This window comes from Mustela lutreola, chromosome 4, assembly GCF_030435805.1.
Source record: "Mustela lutreola isolate mMusLut2 chromosome 4, mMusLut2.pri, whole genome shotgun sequence".
In the NCBI taxonomy this organism is placed as follows: Eukaryota; Metazoa; Chordata; class Mammalia; order Carnivora; family Mustelidae; genus Mustela; species Mustela lutreola.
In genome coordinates this window covers 148746950-148763842 of record NC_081293.1, presented here as the reverse complement: position 1 = coordinate 148763842, position 16893 = coordinate 148746950, and the positions used below count along the sequence as shown (strand labels likewise).

The 16893-nt window shown below is 35.8% G+C and overlaps 1 protein-coding gene across 3 annotated transcripts in view; it reads right to left on the bottom strand.

Annotated features, from left to right (window-relative positions):
* Window positions 1-5053: 5053 nt before the first annotated feature.
* SP4 (Sp4 transcription factor) overlaps window positions 5054-16893 on the bottom strand; it is an 87116-nt gene continuing 75276 nt past the window's right edge. For all 3 annotated transcript variants that reach the window (XM_059171327.1, XM_059171325.1, XM_059171326.1), the window contains one exon: window positions 5054-8483. In XM_059171327.1, the coding sequence (XP_059027310.1) occupies window positions 8181-8483 (303 nt within the window). In that variant the 3' untranslated portion in view covers window positions 5054-8180. The remainder of the gene's footprint in view (window positions 8484-16893) is intronic.

The following is a 16893-nucleotide window of genomic DNA, read 5'->3' as shown; positions in this document are numbered from 1 at the left end:
GCCTTTAAATTACTTTTCTCAACAGTGTTTTCCAAACTTGTTAGGGTGACCAAACTCTTGGAAGCCATGATACCCTCTCCATAGCACAATGAATTACTGATGTATTTAATTCTAGCATAAAATTTAATTCTAGCATAAAATTCAAGCTAGAAATGATTTTACCAGAAGATATAACCTTTATTATGGCTCCCACATCTCAAAAATACTACTACTATCAATAAAATATTTATTACATCACATTTCAGAGCAAGATAATAAATAACACAATTTGAGCCAAGCCAACCATCCAGAAATGCATGATTCAAAGACGAATGGGTGATTGAGACAACTGCTTACATTTAATTTCCTCCTCTTCCCTGTAATTTGCTGTTTTTCTGATCTTTGCTTCCAGGGTCTGGTTTCTTGGCTGACTCTGACATGAAACCTGTTCATCTTAACTTACATGATCTAAGCCTAACATGATCTAAGCCTAACATGATCTAAGCCTTGGCTCCTCTCTGCAGACGCAGACTATTTTAATATACTCCCATCTCTGCAACTGCTGGCCAGCAGGTCCCTAGGATTGTGGCAAGAAGATCTTGAGGTGCTCTAGAAATCTAGCTGAGGTACAGATCCAAGGAATCAGGGTTAGTGCAGAAAAGAGGAATAGCACCCCTTGTGCCTGAACCTGGCATACAAGAGTTACTCAATAAAGTATTGGCAGATGGGAAAAAGCATCTCCAAAAGTCAGCTTGAGAATGGAAGGGGCAAGTCAGAATTAAGAACAGGATCTGAAGTCAAGGTAAGAGAGTAAAAGGACAAGGCAGGGGAAGTGGAGAGCAGGAACTAGCCCAAGGTGCCCTTGAGCCTGGCAGGACACTAAGCCAGTTTGGACAATTTGTTTATTTATATCCTATCTTATTCCACAAATAATCTGGACAGCTAGGTGAAAGTAGCTTGGAGTTCATAAATGTAAAGCATCCTATTATTCTTTTTCTGAATAAAGTCTGAAAAGTAGTTGTCTAGTGTAAGAAAACCTTTGGACACAAAATTGCACATTTTCTTTTTGTGGCTGGAATTTGGTAGGCAGCTGAAAACACAGGAGTACTTTTGCCCTTTAAGTTCGGATTCATTTCATCTATTTAATAAATATAGGGAATGATTTCAAATATAGAACATTTTCCAAACATGTCCAAAAAAAAGGTTATTGAATACATGGGCAGCTGTTTCTGTTTTTCATTAATTGGTCTGCTTCTGTTCACTTGTTTGGTTGTCTGCTATTACTTTGGGGGTAGGCAAATTGTAGTTAGAATTAACATTTTAAAGTTAGGAAAAAAAAAATAGGGGTGTCTAACTCTTATTCGGCTTAGGTCACAGTCTCAGGGTCACGGGATGGAGCCTCACTTCAGGCTCTGTGCTCAGCTGGGAGTCTGCGTCTCTCTCTTTCTGCCCCTCCCACCACCCGGCTCCTTTGATCTCAAATCAATCAATCAATCTTAAAATTACAGGAAAAAAATGACTTGAAACTTCAATTTTGTTTACACTGAGGAAACATGACTATCCTCTAATTTTGAGATAGAGCATCCCAAACTAGCTCATAAGCAGATAGTTTGAGAAAAATATACGATTGAATCAAATTCTCAATGAGTTTTTTCCGTCTTTCCTTTATGGGATACTGAGAATTAACTTTTCAATGTATTATCATCCATTTCCAAAGCTTTTCAGCATTGGTCCAACTGAGAAATATTCCATGTCCCTTCCCTTCCCTTTTGGATTAATTTATAATTAACGATAACTTCTACTGAACACTATGGTCTTAGGAGCTCGGTAGTTATCTTATTTGATCCTTTAACAGATCTGTGAGGTATTTATCCCCATTGTGCAAAGGAGGAAGAGGGGATGTAGACAGGTTAATTTGCCCAAGGTGGTGTGGCTAGTAAGCGGCCAAACCAGGAACAAAGCCCACACTCCTCTGGCTCCTAGTTTGTGATCTCTGGGTCACAGAGCTTTGCTAAGGACCAGGGAGATCAACTCACTTGATTGCCAACAGGTCTTCACACTCCAGTGTGTAGGACACTGCTGTACTGTTGTGTCTTATCTCCTGCTGCCTTCTGGCTCCTCTGGATATCATGCTTTAGCCACAGTCCAATCTTAGGGCTCATCCCTCCTGCTGGAGTCCTCTTCCTCCAATTTCTCAGATGCTCCTGTGCAAGGCTCGCTTCCTCACTCCATTTTGCTCCGACATGACTTCAGGAAGGCTTTCCTGATTACCCTAATTACAACTGCAGCCTTAGCTCTCCTCACCTTTATTCCTCCTGTCCTCCCTCGCCCTTACCACTCTGGAATATGTATGATCTCTAGGAGGTCAGCGATAGGGCTTCTGGTCTTTCTTGGTCTCTCTCTGCCACTGGCATTAGTGCCTGGCACAAAGTAGGTAATAGGTGTTCGATGAGTGGAGACTCAAAACTCAACCTATTAGCCTTTGCTATTGTTAAGTCCTACAGCAAATTAATGTTCAGAAATAAAAAAGGTAGTTTCATGGAAACTATTGGTACAAATCTTCATATAGCATTAAATGTGTATACATTTAAGCCTCACTATAATCTCTTATGGTTTTTCCTAAAGCATCCTTAAAAACAAAAGTTGTATTTTGAAGTTTTAACACTTTTTTTTTTTCCCTCAAAGATTTTATTTATTTGTCAGAGAGTGAGTGAGCATGTATGCAGAGCAGGGGGAGCAGCAGGCAGAGGGAGAAGCAGGCTTGCTGCTAAGCAGGGAGCCCAATGCCAGACTCCATCCCAGGACCTTGGGCTCATGACTTGAGCTGAAGGCAGATACGTAACAGACTAAGCCACACAGACATTCCTTAAGTTTTAACTTCTTAATCCGATCCAAATGTTATGATATATATCTATATAAATGTATTTTTTATTAAAATATAGGGAACATCGGGGCACCTGGGTGGAGCAGTTGGCTCAGGTCATTCCCTCAGGGTTGTGGGACTAGACCCTAGGTTGGGCTCCATGTTCAGTGTGAAGTCTGCTTAAGTTTTTCTCTCCCTCTCCCTCTGCCCCAACTCTCAAATAAATAATCTCTTAAAATAGATATAGGGAACAAAAAACCCTATGAATTATGTTTACATTGATTAAACAAAAATTTTAAACAATGCCAGCTATACAAAGGGAGTATTGTTAGTTGCAGGTAATGCAGCTATTGTTTCCCTGAATAAAATTTTTTACTATATTTTTCATAGAATATTTCATATATAAGGTTACGTGAAAATTTTGTTGACAGTTACCCAATTTTCCTGGTTGACTTAGCTAAGCAATGTACAATGTACTTAAGGCTTCAGTATCTGCACTTGATTGTGGGCAGCTTTTCTGTTTAAAAAGAACAGATTTTTATGCCCGTATGGTCTAATACATGTACTGCTAATTCAAAACCTTATTGTAAATAGTTGACTATATGTGCATGCATACACAAATTGCTTTTCTGGGCCAAAGTATACTTTTTCTTTCAGGAAAAATTATCCAAGCCTTATCCAAACTATTACCTTAGACAAAAATAGAGGTTTACAAGATCTATCTTTTTTGCTCTCTTCCTCTCTCCTTTTATTTGTACTTGAGATTACTTGCAGGTATCCAGAAATAATTACTTCATTGCCACCTGCTACTAGGAGAACATGGCCGAAGATGTTAGTTAGCAAATCTGAAAAGAATGAAAATACATACCTTAAAAACCCTGCTACACAATTTCAAGTTGATTGTGTGTATATTAAACAGATATTATTGCTTGGGCAATTAAGACAGTTACCACGATTCATGTATTCAGGAATAAACTCCTTTGTGTTTCTTGCACACACCTTAAGTCCTGCACGCCTTAAGAATCTGAACTTTTAAATATACTAAGCAAATGATACTATCTTTTCCCTGCCTTAAGGTTATCCTCACCAACAGCACTGTGAACCATACCATATTACAGTACAGTCTTGTTCTTAGCACTGCTTCCACTTTCCCAGCTTATTATACCAATGGTTTCATGTCCACAATCTAGGAAAGTAAAAAGCATTACTTCGTGGTCTTTTCTGCTGTTCAGTCTTGTTCATAGTTATATGGTTGAAGTTCCTAGAAGGCCCAAGAATCAAACCAGTAATATATTATTAAAAAAAAAAAACCAGTAAAATTTTATCTCTCTCCATTATCACCTCTTTTATGTAGTATTATCCTAGCTTCCAAATGTGAACTTTTCTGCGAATTCGATCATCTTTCATTTTGATACAAATTTTTTGAAAAATTTCTTACTGGTATTGTTTGGAAGAACAGCATACATTTAAGTTGATTCAGTCATTGTTATGAGTACATACTACACTATACGAAGTTGTGACATAAACATACCATTACCTTAGGGCTTTCCTGTACAAGGCAATCTCCCCATACACTATTTAGCTCTCAATTACTAGAAATGTAAAAAGATTATTTGTGGGGTCTTCTGCGAGTCGGGGTACTTCCCCTGCTGCCTAATATCCCCAGCCCCTCATGTGGCTGTATCATCTAATCTGGCCTGGGCTTGGAAATCTGATAAATGAATTTGTTATAGTAATGTATTCACTATGTTAGCAAGGTTCTTCATGAGATTTGCTGGGCTCTCCCCTGAGGAAAAGACAACAGCTTTTGCTTACAGATTTTTGTGGCATTTATGTGGTACACTCTGCTTCTTAGTGTTTCTGTGAGCCTAAATAATATTTTAATTATCTTTTCATTTTTAGCTCTTCCTACAATTTCCTAACATTTATTGCTTAAAAATATTTAAGTAAAAAATGTCCCTAAATCAAATTTTAATTTCCATAAATGTCTAGAGCAATGGCTACAAATTAACATGAAATCTGCATTGGTGTTCTTTGGCAGTATGTTCAGAGAAATGGTGACCAGATCTTAATACCAGGAATTATGAAGAGTTGCCAATACGTTTTCTAGTGAGAAGCACTTACTTCCTAGTGTTCATCGTGATAAGAAGATTGATACTTCAAATAATTTATTGCTGCTTTATAGTATACATAATTAAATGAAGAAACATGTTAAACTCAAGGGAATTTTTAATAGTTACTTGCAATTGTTATTGCAGGCAACAACTTGTACATGATTTTATTTCCAAATCCACAAAAAACAAATTTTATACAAATCAGCACTGTAAAAATGTCAATTACAGCCCCAGAGGCTTTGCTGGCAGAATAATTGTCTAAATTCTAGGATATGGGAAACAGGTTTTTTCTGGATTCATCTTTTTCTTTTTTTTTTTTCATTTTTTTTTTTTTTTACAAAAAAAATTTACAAGTGAAATGTTACTACAAAACTTTTTATAAGGAATTTTTGTAAAACATTTACATTTTACCATCAACTATTTCTGTTTTAAAATCATTATGTAGATTTAATACCCTATGCTGCACATCAATTTATGTGGGATGACAACTTAGTGACATGCATAAAAAAACACCACAAGGCATTAAAATGAAGACTTAAATACAAATATTGTTGCAATAAAACAGTTATAAAATTGAAAAATAGGACCTAAACATCATGCTTATCTAAGTTTGACAAATTAACTTTTTCTCCTAGATTACACACTTTTATTACTGCTCTCATGAGAGTGTGATAAATAATGACTTAACATCGAGTTCTAATGTAATCAGCAACACATACACAAACCTAACCAAAGAAAGTATACTGTAAGAAAAAACTATTCTAACACTGGAGTTCTACCATGATAAATACATAGCTTTGCACTGATAATTACAATAAAGAAAAGTTTTATAATGGTGGCAAAGGGAATGAACAGTGAAATGCCATTAAATATGACTCTACTGCACATCTGTGCCCTATTACTTATAACAGCTATATCCCACTGAGTCAAATAAAGGACACTGAAATTTACGATTCTTATAAGACAGAAAAGTGGATTCAGAATGGTATGCAGAACAGACTGTCAAAATATTTCTAATTTCAGTGGTGAAATGTGCACCTGCTAACACAAATTAATATATTTTATATGCTATAAAGCTATCCAGATTCAGTTTGTTAAATTTATAATAGGCCTCATTGTTGATTAAAAAATAACTTCCATTTTTGATGAGCATACACAGGTATGCATTAAAACTGGTTCTTGGAATAATGGTGCAGAGAGCTCATACTTGGTATTAACAACAACAGAAAGTGTCACTTTGAGGAAACATGATTCTAACATTAGGAAAGTTTCTTTGCATAAAAAAATTTATAGCACTGATTGTGTAGCATAATGATAGATAAAATATATATTTGATGTTTCAGCTCCTATATAATAAAATTAAAATTAACACTACCAAATGCTCCTCTGTACCAAACAAACCAACAAACTGATTCTGATGTTTTAAAGCCAGATACATCAGTTGTTAAGAGTACATTAAATAAAATATACAAAACAATTTACAAAATCCAACTAAAATTTAAAGACTTTGTTACAAGTCTACAAAAGCTTTAAGAAACTTGAAATTTATAACCACAGTGTAAAAATTTTTTTCCTTTAATCTCAAAGCTTTTTATACAAACTGAAAGCACAAAAGACCTTCAGTTTTATATAACGCTACAAAGGGCTGGCCTAAAGTGTACATAGTGTAAACAGTGATCATTACAGTATTTCTCCTTCATCAAAAATACAAGAAACATCACAATTTTGGAAGAAAATTCGCATGAGTAGTACTTTTCCTGAAATAATAGAGAATGCACAAGAAAACACGTACCTTTATTCAAACGGTCCCCAAACTAATAATGTTAATAAACCAGGCAGTTAAAAATTTTAGTTTTCAAATGGTCAATTCCAATTCCATTATGCTTCCACGTAAATACATTTTTAAAGTCAGAGATATTTTACTAATACTTAAGCTGTTGGTATAATCCAAATTTTTTTCATAAGACTTTTGGCCATCTTTCCTATAAGACCCTTGCATAAACAATACATTTTTTTCCTTTAGTCACTTATTGGAACATTATTCTGATTTTTAAAAAATAACTTGCTTCATAATATCACATTGTTATGTGTTTGTTAGGCTGTCTTTTTAGGGAGAACTCAGTTATCGGCATAACATAAATACATATCTATGTTATAAATTAGTAACCAGCCTTCTAACACAGTTCTAGAAATAAATGAGGTTGGCTAAATTTTAGTAGAGAGGAAAATGGAAATCGTAATGTAGTTAAAAGATAATTTTCTGCTTGCCTTAAAAAAAGGTGTGATAATTCCTTCTTTGGCTACCAAGTCAAAGCATAAAGAATTCTGCACATTGTCAACATAACTCATATTTACAGAATATGAAACTACAGAATGATTTATACTCTATGCAAATATTTCCAATATAAACATTTAAAATGAATTTTGTGGTTCAACCTAGGGTTAGGAATATAATCAATCCTAACTTCAAAACCTTACATGTTAAGTTGCCTCCTTTTATTTTTCTGAAGCTATTATGAGTTGTTTTAACCACCCTCCCCACCCCAGTATTTTCCTAAGGTTTCAATCTAAAATTTAACCTAAAGTTTAGCTCTATGTTCTTCTTGGGTCTCCAAAAGGAGAAAGTAATTGGACTTCACTGATTGTCTGCATACACACTACTATAATGTAGTGGTAATAAAGATCTGAGCTGCATCTCAGATTACTTTTTGGAACTTACCTAATTCAACTGTTGAAGAATTTCTAACATTTAGAAAAGACGGCCAAAACTATTTTCAGTTAATTTTCCAAAAACAAGCTAAGGAAATAAAGTATTATCCCTATCATCAGTTAGCTATCTGTTTTCTGTGCTATAGGGAAAAAAAAATACATAAGATTATCACTGACCAAATTTTTAACAAAGTACTTCCAAAGAAAACAAGTCCAATTAAGGTCCAGCCTGCAAACTACTGAGGTCTGTCTTTTTTAAACATGTTAACACATGATGTTAAAAGAGGGGGAAGATTCAGTTTAAGGATTATATGATCCTATTTCCAAGTAACTACAACTTATAATATGGAGGAAATACTTTTCTATCTGTTTCCAGTACATCAGTTTGCTTTTTGTATTTTTAAAAATTCAACACTTCACATGTTGACCCAGAATCCTGGAATACTTAAAGATGCCAAGAATGAAAACATGATTTCCTACTCTGTAATCCACTTGACCAGCCCATTTCCAGATTTTCAAAGGTGTGTAAACTTAAGTGCAGCACTAGAGGTCTCTGTTATAAATAACTTTTTAGAATTCTTCCATGTTGGTTGAAACATTGGGAGTTGCTGGATTTGAATCTTGAGAAATGGCTGCAACTGTGACAATTCTTGGGGAGCCAAGCACCTCTGTAACAGATGAGTCCAGTTCTCCCGAGGTAACAATGGCAAGAGCTGTCCCACCACCTTTCTTATTCTGGTGCGTTTTGACATGTTTGGAGAGATGATCACTCCGCATAAACCTTTTGGAACATTCTGGGCATTCAAATCTCTTTTCACCTAAACAACAACAAGAAAAAAATAGTAAATGAAGTCATACACATTTTACTTAAATGAAAAAATTTTAAATAGTATCTCTTCAGAGCATATTATACTTTTAACTTTTGACTACTGCAAAATACCTTCTTTCTGTTTTTATTTTAAAATGGCATCAAACAAAGGGCACTTGGGTGGCACAGTCAGTTAAGCATCCACTCTTGGTTTTGGCTCAGGTTGTGAGATCAAGCACCTGATCTGGTCCTGAGCTCAGCGTAGAGTCTGTTTAAGTTTCTCTCTCCCTCTCCTCACTCTGCTCCCTGTTCGCTCTCTAATAAATAAATCTTCAAAAAAATAAACAAGCAGTTTATTATCGAACAAGCAGTGTGGTAAAGGAGAATGAGCATGTGATTGGGAATAAATGACCTGAGTTAAAGTCCTGATTCTGCTAAGGCCTACAAGTAAAAGCTGGAGAAAGTTAAGTAACCACTCAGTTTCCCCATCTATGAAATATGAGGATTTCTAATAGACGATCCCTGGTGTAACAATATATAATGTTCAAGGTTTAAGTCCACTTTTCCTTAAAAACTAAGTCTCCATTTTAATTATAATGCCTAGAGGCATAAACTACCTTAGAACTACTTAAAATAAAATCAGTTAATAATATAATAGTGTACTGAGTTTCTTGAGAAGCAAATATTCTAGTTCAGATTTAATAGAGTTTTGAGGTCTCACTGAACAAGGCTGTTAGGTTCTTGTATACAAAGTGATCCTTAAATATGCTCTCCTTAAGATGTAAGATAGTTCCACTGGAACTATCTGGAACTATTCTGGAATAAAAACTAAATGTTAACTATAAAGAAAAAAATGCATTTCACTTCTGTGTTTAACAGGTCGAGTGCACAAAAATTTGGTTAAGTGGTATACCATCATGTGCACAACTGATCAACTATGTTCTTTAGTCCTTCCCTCTAAAACTTGTTATTTAAGAGAAAGAAATGTTTTTCAAGTCTGACAATAGAATTCCAAACATAAGAAAATTCAGTTTGGCTGACTTCTTTTCTTTACTTCGCCCTGCTTTCGACTTATCAGCAGAAAATCTGTAGGCTCAACTCTATCCATATCAGATAACCCACCATCTTCTTTGTTTGCTTTTATTTAAAAAAAAATTACACAGACAATATTTGATTAAACTTCTCTCTTTCAGTCTTGAAAAATTAAATGGAAGGATAAATACATGGTTTAGGCAAAATTCTCAAAAATGTTTGCATTTTCTGAATGCTGATACTTAGACAAGGGCAAAAAACGATTAAATGTTGGTTTAAGGTTAAGACTGATCTTGAAGTCCTCTGACCTTTCAAGTCTCCCATTTTATTTCCAAAGAAAAATTCACAGCTTACAAATTTTAAAGCTAAAAGAAATCTTAAAGATCTTATTTTACATTTTTCATTTTATAAATGAGTAAGCTGAAGCTTAGAAATCAATTAATCTTCTTGGGAATCATACAACTTATTAATGTCACAGCAGGATTCAAGGCACTGTACTTTTGGTTTAGGCTTTTTATGCTAATCATCAAAGTGCAATTAGAGACCTCTTTTCTTTTATTACAGCAATAGCCAAGAATAATCAGAAAAAACTCAGATGGCGATGGCTGGAAGACACCAGATCATTTAGTAAGCACTGAATCAACTGGGTGATCAACCTGTACATAGCAGCATAGAAGTAAGTCTTCGTTAGCTGTAATGTTCACGAGTTCAATCATTTTGAACAAATACTTCTGCAACATCTACAATGTACCAGTCACTAGTGATACAAAAATGAACAAGTGAGAGTCTGACACTTTAAGATTCTATTATCTTGAGATAGTCATTTGCAACCATGCGGAGCTACCAGTACCAATTAAAAAATTCAAGTCCATGAGAGACTATGGACTCTAAGAAACAAACTGAGGGTTTTGGGGGAGAGGCTAGGGGGTTGGGTGAGCCTGGTGGTGGGTTTTAAGGAGGGCACATACTGCATGGAGCACTGGGTGTGGTGCATAAACAACGAATTCTGGAACACACACACACAAAATTAAATTAAATTAAATTTTAAAAATATTCAAGTCCCAGCCAATCTAATGACAAACTGTATGGGATATCATTGTGACATGGTTTGTATGTGGACCTTTTAGTCTGCCTACTCCTAAGCTATGGGTGTCAGTTAATTTTAAGTAATAAAAGTTGGCTAGAATCTTAAATTAAGTAAATTACATTGCACAATTAAACTAACATTAGGGAAATGACATTTCAGTTTGCTGCCCTTTTCCATATTGAAGTATTGTTTTCTGTAGTGTCAGACAATTTCTAAATTTCTTACTGTTAGCAAACTGGTCAGAATTCTTATGCTAATAGACTACAGTATCTTCCTTGTATAATTATCTTAATTATTTTATAATTATTCTCAGGAGGTTAATATTTCTGTAATTAGTATAACTAATTATTGAAACTTGGTATTAGTTACTTATGATAAGCAGGAATGGCCCCCAAAGATGTTGATGCCTGAATGCTTAGAATTTAAGAATATGTTTTATTACATGGCAAAAGCGATGTAACGAAGATTACAGATGTTAACACAGAGAGATTACTCTGATTTATCTGAGTGGGCCCAATCTAATCACAGGAGCTCCAAACAGCTGGGTTTTCTTCAGCTGTAGTCAATCAGAGTTGCAGCAGGAAAAATCAGAGAGATTAGAATCAGAAGGGACTTTATCTGCTATTGCTGGGAAGGTGTCCCATGGAGAATATGACAAAAAATACGGACAGTTTCCAGGAACAAACAGTAGCCCCCAGAAGAAAGCCAGAACAGAAATAGGGACCTGTGTCCTACAACAGCAAAAACAATTTGGTTGACAGAGTTGATGAGTTTGGAAGCAGATTCTCCCCTAAAGCCTTTGATAAGGGATAGCCAGTTGACACCTTGATTTTGACTTTGTGAGATGCTAAGTGGAGGACCCAGGGCTAGCCTACTCAGACTTTTGACTTAAAGAAACTGTGATCTAATAAATGTGTGCTCTTTTAGGCTGTTAAATCTGAGATAGTTCGTTTTGGCAGCAATAGAAAACTAAATGTTATATAAGCTATAATCCTGAAAAAATTAAGGCCTAATAAGATAGTAAGTGATAACTGATTTTATTACATGATCCAAAATCTATGAAGTATCTTCATTACAAGTATCCAAAGCAAAATACCAAATTTTACTTCTATTAGAAAATATCCAGAACATAACCCAAACTCTGGTTTAACAAAATGAGTATAGAAAAAAAGAACTGCTTGGGGTGCCTGGGTAGCACAGTCGGTTAAACATCTGACTCTTGGTTTCAGCTCAAGTCATGATCTCAGGGTTGTGGGACTGAGTCCCAAGTCAGGCTCCATGCTCAGCATGGAGTCCGCTTGAGATTCTCTCTCCCTCCTCCCTCCACCCTTCCCACTCATGCACATGCTCTCTCTCTCTCTTAAATAATAAAGAAACAAACAAATAAACCTATCTTTTAAAAAAAGAATTGCTACTTTGACCAGGTTATTAAGAGAATGCCTTGTTATATTACATGACTATTAAAATATAGTGGTCTTTTAAAAGGACCTAAGTAGAAGATTCCTATTTAGAAATTATATTCAATTATTTCCTAGAGTAAGAGTAATTTCTCTCAGAAAAAGCTGCTGAGATTTTCAATGGAATCTTAGATCTGAATAAATGCAATAAATCAGATCTTTTAAGCTTTTTTTTTTTTTGAAGTACCATCAAGAGCCAACTATCTTGCTGTCACAATCTGTTTTCAAAATGTTGCCCTCAAATCAAGCTAATAAAATGCATAGAACATACTTTATGAATTAATGTTATTTCTGTCATGATAACATACTTATAAATCAAAACTCACAATTTAAAATTGATTTCAGGAGCAGACTAAGTGACTATGTTAGTTTCCCTCGGCTTTTGTATGACAGTAACACAAACTGTGTGGCTTCGAACAATAGATATTTATTCTCTCACAGTTCTGGATGCTAGATGTCCAAAAGGAAGGTGTCAGTAGGACGATGCTCCCTTCAAAGACTGTATATAAAAGAGTCTTTCCATGCCTCGTCCTAGTTTTGGTGACTTTTGGCAATCCTTGGCATTCAGTGGCTTGCAGCTGGATCTCCCCAATCTCTGCCTGTGTCTTCACATGGCCTTTCACCCTATGTTTCTGTGTATTCTTCCCTTCTCACAAAGATACCAGTCATTGGATTTAGAACCCAGTAGGTCCTAAATCTTAAGTGGGTTCTAAATCTTAAGCAGTAGGCATGGTATGACATCATCTTCAATTTAATCTGCAAAAAACCTATTTCCAAATAAAGTCTTATTCACCAGTGATTAGCATTTGAACATCTCTAAGAGAGACAATTTAACTCTACAGGGATACTGTTAAATGTCTAGCATTTGATATAGCTAAGTAAAAAACATACCCCTTGGCTTATGAATAACTTTTACCATATATCCATGTGTAGCATATACAGCAGACCTTGGAACAACAAGGTGTTGGAAGCATGAACCCTCGTATCTGCACAGTTGAAAATTTGTGCGTAACTTTTCACTGCCCCCAAACTTAGCTACTAATAGCCTATTGTTGAGTGGAATTCTTACCAACAGCACAGTCAACTAACAAATATTTGTGTTATATATATTATATATAGTATTCTGACAATAAAGTAAATTAGAGAAAAGAAAACATAACTAAGAAAAAAGGGAAGAGAAAATCCATTTGCAGAACTTTAAGTATTTAAAAAAAAAAAATCCATGTATTAATGGACCTGCACAGTTCAAACCTGTACCGTTCAAGGGTCAACTATTTACAAATTTTTAGTAACAATAGCAACTTTCATAACCCACATTAAAGGAGTAATTTTTTGATTTGTTCTGAGAAGTCTAGTTATTCAAACTGGGAGACTTACTGGGTGCCTCAAACCCTCTCCTCCAACACTTTCAACTTATTAGTCCATCATGGACACCTGTTTTAACATACACAGCTTAGAATATCTAAATGAATCTTTTCATGAGTATCCTCAATTCTATCTTTACCTGTGGATAAAAGTAAATTAAAAGGGGGAGCAATGATAATTTCCAAGAAGTCACACGGCTTAAATTTTCTTGAAGTGGAAGAACTGGGAGTAAAGGGAGGCTGAGTGGGAAGGGCAATGGAATTAAGAGTTGAATATTTTTAAATAATCTCTACCCAAAACAAGGCTCAAACTTAGAACCCCAAGATCAAGAGTCACATATTCCACCAACAGAGCTAGCCAGGTGTCCCAACAAGATAAAACGCTTCAAAGTATAGGGATAGAGGGAACATTCCTGAATTTCATCAAATCTATCTATGAAAGACCCACAGCAAATATCATCCTCAATGGGAAAAAGCTTGCGTCCTTCCCACTGAGATCAGGAACACAACAAGGATGCCCACTTTCACCACTCTTGTTCAACATAGTATTAGAAGTCCTAGCAACAGCAATCAGAAAACAAAGGGAAATAAAAGGTATCCAAATTAGTAATGAAGAAGTCAAATTCTCTCTCTTTGCAGATGACATGATTCTTTATATGGAAAACCCAAAAGACTCCACCCCAAACTACTAGAATTCATACAGCAATTCAGCAACGTGGCAGGATACAAAGTCAATGTACAGAAATCAGTGGCTTTCTTATACACTAACAATGAAAATACAGAAAGGGAAATTAAGAGAATCGATTCCATTTACTATAGCACCAAGAACCATTAAGATAGCTGGGAATAAACTACAGAACACTCATGAAAGAAATTGAAGAAGACACAAAAAGATGGAAGACCATTCCATGCTCTTGGATCGGAAGAATAAACATTGTTAAAATGTCTATACTGCCTAGAGCAATCTATACTTTTAATGCTATTCCGATCAAAATTCCACCAGTATTCTTCAGAGAGCTGGAGCAAATAATCCTAAAATTTGTATGGAATCAGAAGAGACCCCGAATCGCTAAGGAAATGTTGAAAAACAAAAATAAAACTGGCGGCATCATGTTACCTGATTTCAAGCTTTACTACAAAGCTGTGATCACCAAGACAGCATGGTACTGGCATAAAAACAGACACATAGACCAGTGGAACAGAGTAGAGAGCCCAGATATGGACCCTCAACTCTATGGTCAATTAATCTTCGACAAAACAGGAAAAAATATACAGTGGAAAAAAGACAGTCTCTTCAATAAATGGTGCTGGGAAAACTGGGCAGCTGTATGTAGAAGAATGAAACTCTACCATTCTCTTACACCGTACACAAAGATAAACTCAAAATGGATAAAAGACCTCAGTGTGAGACAGGAATCCATCAGAATCCTAGAGGAGAATATAGGCAGTAATTTCTTCGATATCAGCCACAGCAACTTCTTTCAAGATAGATCTCCAAAGGCAAAGGAAACAAAGGTGAAGATGAACTTTTGGGACTTCATCAAAATCAAAAGCTTCTGCACAGCAAAGGAAACAGTCAAGAAAACAAAGAGGCAACCCACGGAATGGGAGAAGATATTTGCAAATGACAGTACAGACAAAAGGTTGATATCCAGGATCTATAATGAACTCCTCAAACTCAACACACACAAAACAGGCAATCATATCAAAAAATGGGCAGAAGATATGGACAGACACTTCTCCAATAAAGACATACAAATGGCTATCAGACACATGAAAAAATGTTCATCATCACTAGCCATCAGGGAGATTCAAATTAAAACTACATTGAGATATCACCTTACACCAGTTAGAATGGCCAAAATTAGCAAGACAGGAAACAACATGTGTTGGAGAGGATGTGGAGAAAGGAGAACCCTCTTACACTGTTGGTAGGAATGCAAGTTGGTGCAGCCTCTTTGGAGAACAGTGTGGAGATTCCTCAAGAAATTAAAAATAGAACTTCCCTATGACCCTGCAATTGCACTCCTGGGTATTTACCCCAAAGATACAGATGTAGTGAAAAGAAGGGCCATATGTACCTCAATGTTTATAGCAGCAATGGCCACGGTCGCCAAACTGTGGAAAGAACCAAGATGCCCTTCAACGGATGAATGGATAAGGAAGATGTGGTCCATATACACTATGGAGTATTATGCCTCCATCAGAAAGGACGAATACCCAACTTTTGTAGCAACGTGGACGGGACTGGAAGAGATTATGCTGAGTGAAATAAGTCAAGCAGAGAGAGTCAATTATGATATGGTTTCACTTATTTGTGGAGCATAACAAAAAACATGGAGGACATGGGGAGTTAGAGAGAAGGGGGTTGAGGTAAATTGGAAGGGGAGGTGAATCATGAGAGACTATGGACTCTGAAAAACAATCTGAGGGGTTTGAAGTGGCGGGGGGGTGGGAGGTTGGGGTACCAGGTGATGGGTATTATAGAGGGCACGGATTGCATGGAGCACTGGGTGTGGTGAAAAAATAATGATACTGTTATGCTGAAAATAAATAAATTTTTAAAAAATTTAAAAAAAGAAGGAAAAAAAGATTTAGATAATTATTAAAATAATGAGGAATTTGACCAAAAAAATAGGAATACAATGCTATTCTAATTGACGGGCTGGATTAGAGAGTATGACTTTACAAGGACATCAATTTGCATAATGACTAATTTTTCATTTCCTTCCTTCACTATCTAGTTGAATATAGAAATCATTTCATCAATTTTATCATGAAGCCTTTTTAAAAAGCAATCTCACGGGGCACCTGGGTGGCTCAGTGGGTTAAAGCCTCTGCCTTCAGCTCAGGTCATGGTCCTAGGGTCCTGGGATCGAGCCCCGCATCGGGCTCTCTGCTCAGCAGAGAGCCTGCTTCTCCTCTTTCTCTGCCTGCCTCACTGCCTACTTGTGATCTCTGTCTGTCAAATAAATAAATAAATAAATAATCTTAAAAAAAAAAAAAAAAAGCAACCCCACCTACTCTAATAGTTTTAACTATGATCTATAAATGGATAATGGCATCAAGATCCAGATTCCTAAATTCAACTGCAAATTCCACACTCCTTAAGTGTGCCATACACATCATTCAACATGTTACAAACAAAATTCATCACTGTTTATTAAAGGAAAATGGCTGAATCTTGATTAGAACAGCAAATTTTATGCTATTTTAACTTTCCTAATTCCATTTTAAATTCTCCAGAAGGCTAGCAGCTACCAAACATAACAGAATGGAGTTGGAATGCTTTCAAAACCTCATGTCCAAGGAATTATCATTATGTGATCTGTCTTGTGGTTCTTCAGAAGACCTCACTTAAAAGACTATTTTACCGAATCTGACTTGGAGGCAGCCCAATGTGAAAGTCTTTTTCCAGGGACAGAAAGGAATATGTGTTTGTCTAAGACAACTGTAGTAAGTGTTTTAACTTCATGGATG